This window comes from Rhynchophorus ferrugineus, unplaced genomic scaffold, assembly GCF_030347505.1.
Source record: "Rhynchophorus ferrugineus isolate W39M unplaced genomic scaffold, kcgeb_rfMv2 rfM9, whole genome shotgun sequence".
Taxonomy (NCBI): Eukaryota; Metazoa; Arthropoda; class Insecta; order Coleoptera; family Curculionidae; genus Rhynchophorus; species Rhynchophorus ferrugineus.
This window is the reverse complement of record NW_027472588.1, coordinates 28,578,784-28,584,964: the sequence shown is the minus strand read 5'-3', so window position 1 is coordinate 28,584,964 and position 6,181 is coordinate 28,578,784. Positions and strand designations below refer to the sequence as shown.

The 6,181-nt window shown below is 31.5% G+C and overlaps 1 protein-coding gene across 2 annotated transcripts in view; it reads right to left on the bottom strand.

Moving 5' to 3' along the window:
• Positions 1–5,187: 5,187 nt before the first annotated feature.
• LOC143202585 (MFS-type transporter SLC18B1) overlaps positions 5,188–6,181 on the bottom strand; it is a 28,099-nt gene continuing 27,105 nt past the window's right edge. For both annotated transcript variants that reach the window (XM_076414198.1, XM_076414197.1), the window contains exon 8: positions 5,188–5,649. In XM_076414198.1, the coding sequence (XP_076270313.1) occupies positions 5,448–5,649 (202 nt within the window). In that variant the 3' untranslated portion in view covers positions 5,188–5,447. The remainder of the gene's footprint in view (positions 5,650–6,181) is intronic.

Here is a 6,181-nt window from a genome sequence, read left to right as displayed (position 1 = left end):
GATGTTGGTTTGGCACTGATCAATTTTCGCACTTCTTCAGCATCTCAATGTAATATACTAGCCAAGGTATGTTGTATCTATCTAAATAAGAGGCGATAAGGAGGTGTTATGTCTGGAGAGTACGCTGAATTCGGTAGTACTTCTTATTCGATCTTCAAAAATGTATCCTTCACAATTCTTGCCACGCGTAGTGAAGCGTTCTTATACCAGAGGATGACTTTATTTGTTACTCGCTAATGCTTATCTTTTCTGTAACAATACATCGTTTTATTTGTTCAAGTGGCATCATCAGTTTCATGTAATTTTAGTAGCTTGTAACATATTACAGTGATCCCAGCATATGCAAAGCAAGACTTTTTGGCCATGAACATTTCTCTTCGATGTTGATGTGGATCATCTCTTCTAGACTAAGCCATAGCTTTTGGCCTTTTATCCTAGCATAGCTTTTTTTATCTGGCATACAATGAAATCGTCTATTCGTGTGATTATCATTTTATTTCCTATTTGATACTTCTCATTGCATGAAAACTAATAAACGTACTTGATTCATCTACTGCTGTTTGAAAGTGTCTAAACTATATGCAAGATCGTGGAGAATTTGAGCTGGAATAATCACTTGTAAATCGTTGATTCAAAACTGATAGTTGATATATGATATAACATCATATATGTAACATACATATGAGATAACAACAGCATCATTATAAGATTCTCAAAAATGTGTAGCAGATTTCCGCAAACCAAAAAGCAAAATTAATGAATGTGTTAAATAGAATTCTGTTGTTATATCTAGGAGATTGTCAAAACGAAATGAAATGTATCAGTTGAAAATTAACAGATCAAAATAGTATAAGCCCCTAATAGTTTAGTTTCTTTACGTAACAATAACATTTTGGATTTAATTTTTTCTCTGTCACGTCAACAAAACACGACAAATTATTTAGTTTATATTCGAAAATTAATAAATAAAAATGTAATAATCTTATTTGCATTTCCGTGAATAATTATTCGTGATATGACTTTTCTTGTAATAACCCACTATTGCCAAGGTTACGGAAAAAACTGGCCATTAATATTTTAAATCTAATATTTTTTATTTTATTCTTATATTCTACGTAACATTTAATTAGTTAAATAAGTCAAATTTCCTGTGAAAAATGTAATGTTTTTGTATTTAAATGTAAATGCTTAAATATAAATGTATTGTTACGGTTGACATTGTTAATAAATTATATGTTCCGATATGTTTTGGTTAAATTATGCACTTACCGAATGTGTATTGTTAATAATCAGGAGATTAAGACAATGTATACTTGGTTACATTTTTTTAACTTGTATTTTTATTGTTCTCCGTTGTAGACAAATGTTATTTGTGGTAAAGCATAAACATTTGTATTATATAAACCTATATTGTTACATATATTATTATATAGGCGTGTAGTTACTGAAGAATAATGATACTGCTTGTGTTCATTTGAATATAATGATTCCAGTGCATTAGTCGGTACGCTTCGCCGATCAAATTTATGCCGTATTATTTTTTGTGGTTCGGCCTACACAAAACTATTAATAAATTTAAACAACAATAGATCACCAATACAATTGGGACTGGTTTCTTAGGTTTAGGTCTTATGTCATGAAGTCTAGGTTTCGGTGATTTATGGGGCATTTCTTCTCAGTCGTACAAAACTACAGCCCCTTATTTTCTGACTTTGTTTGGTTATATTTTAGACTCTCCTTTTTACCAACGAGGATTTATCTGGACTGGACCCACTGTTTAACGTGGGTTCCGAACCACCTTTCTCGCCATTAAGCGTACCAACTGGCTAGTGACCAACTTAACGTAGATCCTGTCGCCTTGGCCACTGTGTCAACGAAGCCTGCACTTTTTGACTTAAATTATATTTGTTTAATAGTCATGGTTTCCTCTTAAACTAAGTATCAAGTGACAATTATTTGAAAATTGAAAAATTTCCCAGTTGTTTGAAAAGTGTTCATGAAAATTATACAAATGAGACTTTAAAGAGCTCCGAAAGGAACAACCAGACAAGAGCAAGCAGGATTTAAGTCAAATCACCGTTATGTAGATACGATTTTCATACTCCGCCAGTCTCAGATATAATTGACCGAGATGGCAGTTAATACACCATGAATGAAACCATGTTTACAAGTGTGAAATGATTTGTATAGATTTGTTAAATTTGTTTGCAATTCGAATCAGTAACTGTTCCTCAGTGTATAATTTGAATAAAGACTGACATCTAACTTGCCAGAAGCACATACTTATAGCTTTAACTTAACCTCAAATCCTAAATAGTATGAAAATTAAATGTTTTTTAGATAAGAACATATTGCTATATAAATCAATTTAGCCATTTGGTTCTACGGAATTCATTGAAATACTTCATGCAAATATCATGATATCAAATGCATGTCTATGTATCTCTAATGAAGTAATACGACATGATATCCTTCTAGAACTCGAATATAATAACAACGAACTAATGAATATTGAATAAATAAAGATTTTATTGAACTACTTCGAAGGAACGTCATTGCGTCCCAATGTATTTTCTAATCAGCCAAATGTGAGTGATAACAGAACAGTGAAGCGAATAGACTAAAATATTTACTACCATTAGATCTGTTTAATAAATACATATTGGTTTAGAGTAAGATTTAGACTAGGATATTTTACACAGATCACTTGTGATTGTATGAACTTCTACATGTCATGTATATAATATTTATCATAAGAAATAGTTATTGTCCATAGAGCAAATTGTTGAACAACTAAAAGTACTAGAAAAATAGATCTTGCCTATGATACTATAGATTTCTGGACCGATCTGATGTTTAATGTTGATGTTTCATGGCATTTTAATGAATCAACCACATACAGTCCCACAGTCGATTAATATACTCAAATTATAGTAACTTGGACATTTTTGTCAAAAAAAAAGGTGATTAAATTCCTTCTGTAGTAAAATCGGTTTTTAGGATCTAATGATTAGTCTCAAAAATAGACATGAATAATCATACGGACTGATCAGAAAAATAGGAGCTAATATTCTGGGAAGTCAAAATAGTTGCGGCTGATCACTAATAATGAAGAGACTTGAAGAATATTTGCAGTCATGCTTTGCTTGAACACTGATGATGAAATGATGAAAATCAATAATATCCATTGGCAGAGCTGTCTACTACCCTGTTGAATTTGCATGGAGATGACAAAGAACCCTCAGCAAAGGCTTAATTACCAATCAACAAGTTGCTGTAGGTTGTAAATTGCAGAAAATACTACATTCAGTAGCACATTCAGTTGGATCAGTTGAATTAAAAAGTTGCGCACTCTTGTTTCTCGATATTTCAATTATTTTTCTTTGGTTTATTTGAGGATGTAATATTATATCATTTTCGTATTCTAGGTGCTTGCATATGTTTCGATCCTCGATGTCTATTCGTGAAAATGTGAAATGTAAATAACTCTTAAGGAACATAAGCTAATTGGCCAATTTAGTAGCTTTGGCATTTCTATAAAGAAAATAATTATTATATTTAGTATTATTTTTAGGCTTTTCATTTAGCATTGTTGAGCTATTCAGTGTATTCAAAAAAATTGAATTTTCGACTTTTGTTGTTCCATTTGAATAAATTTGTGGTCAAAGTTTATCAAACATTTTTAGAAAGTTTTGGTGAAGTTGGTCGTCATATCCCAATTGTCGACTTTGGTTTCAACTATTTAAAAGTGGTGATTTTAGTCAACGACCTAAGAGTTCCAAGGCAATGAATTACAAAACCTATTGGACGAAAACCCAGACCAAACTTTCAAAAAACTCTTAGACAGCTTAGCATTTGATCAGTCAACTATCTTTAGATGATTACATGCGATGGGAAATTTCGAATCCTTTCAAGAAAGCGGTTTCATTAATTGGCAGGAAAAAGAAGAACTTTTGTAGCGTATTGTGACAGGCTATGAAAAGTGTATCTACTACGCTAATGCTAAGCGTAAACAGTCATGATTTGCTCAGAAAAACCATCCGTAATGATACCGAAGTAGAATATTCACAGCCACCCAAACTTGTTGTACATATGATGGGATTAGCAAGGTGTAATATATTACTGAGCTGCTAAAACTGAATAACACTTAAATAAATAACGTGTTGTTTCAAAAAAAACCAGCAATAGTGAATTACAGATGAAATCAACTTCCACGACAACTCTCTCACAAAAATATACTGTCGTAAATCAAATAGACAATGTGTTCTGCCGCAATTTGCTTACTCACCAGGCTACCGCCCTCTAATTAGTGCTTTCCCACGGTTTCGAAATGCTGAAGAAGTGGCAAAATTTATCGATGATGACTTTTCCAACATTAAAAAAAATATCAGAGTACTGAAAAGTACCTAATACATATGGATTTTGATTGAAACTGTTAGTTATTTTGTTCTATAAGAGATGCTATATATGTCAAATATAACGTTAAGACATTTCTGTCCACTGGATTCCTGGATTCTATATAACTATCTAAGCTATCTAAGGAACGAAATGGGGACTATTTGAAACAATAAATTTGCTTCAGCAAGTGAGCATCTACGAATGGACATTTTTATTTGCATTTAAGTTCTCTTACATTTTCTGACGCATATTTGACCATTCGAAAGTCTAGAAAAAATATTTCATTAATCTTCTAAAACACCACGTATAGTACTCGTACAATAGTATTAGATTATACAACCAGTAGATTGGTGTGAGGTTTAACGTGAGTTTCACAAAACATTATTGAAACTTTGGCAATTGTTTTTATATTATTATACTTAACTTTTATTGGTGAAAGAATAAAACAGCTTTAATATAAATGAAAGTTACGATTTTACGGATTATTTTTGAGGAACGAGAGGAATTATGTTGGTAGGAGAAAGTTTTAAAGCTTCATAGCAGTGAACTTTCCATTATTTTAATAAAAATCCTCCACTAGGATGAATTAGCTCGAAAATTATTTCTCCTACCACCACCTAACAACTTATCACTCGATCTATCGAATAATTCTCCAAGAAAAAAAAGAGATCAAAAATGTGATTCATATTTTTAGTACAAATTTCATTTATTGCCATTGCATTCTTCGAATATAAGCTATAGTTATACTAATGAGAATATTTAATGCTTGTTAAATAAAACAAAAGAGTCTTTATTTTAAACATCCTATATTTAATAAGTAAACGTCCTAAAAAATAGGACATGATCTTATAACATAGTTTAATACAATCTTGTAAAACTAAATTATTTTGTTCATACATTATCCTATAACTATAAATATTTCGGATAAACTAATGCTACTATATCGCCACCCAACCGATGTATGTACATACCCAAACGAATTACAAATAATAAATAATTACTAATCGATAGCGGGAAGTTCATCTGTTGCCATTAATTGTGTATTCTCGCTAGGCAACACCCTGTAGATACGTTGTGGGCACGCTCCGACTCTTGATGGTGCCGTAGCTGTGGCTGTAGGGTCCCATCATCAAGCTGGGCGAATCTTTCTCGCTCCACGCTTGACTTTTATAACTGTTGCAAGCGATCAGACTGTTCATCGCCGGTGGTCTGCTTTTCTCTATTGATATACCAGTTCCTACTGATCTCATGCTGCAAATGAACCATGTTGTGAGATATTTGAATTAATAGACGCAGGTAATTAAAACAAAATAAAACATCAAGAAAAGTCATAGAATACCTTAAATTTGAGTTTATTAATATTTAGAGAGCCAATAAACTTAGAAATAATTAAAAGAAAGTTAATTAGGATTCCTTAATTCATATTAATTAATCAAGTTTAAAAGATAGGAACATTGTAAGTTTATTTACTTTATTATATAATTAGATTCATTACAGATACTTTTTTGTTGACGTAATACATTAAGGCCTTGAACTGGCGAATTACAGTTAATAAAAAAAAGTCTGGGTACGCCTATTTTAAAAATGAATTTTAATAGTTCTTTGTTCAAAGAGTGTCGTACAATGAAAATATTAATGAAGGTTCCATTTTTTAAATTTATATATTAGATTTTTTTAGGTTGTAACTGCGGCTTAACCTGTGCTACAAATTCCAGAAGATATCCGTTCTTACTCAATACAAATATTTGAGTGATATGAATGCTTGTTCTTTGTGGAATCTTAT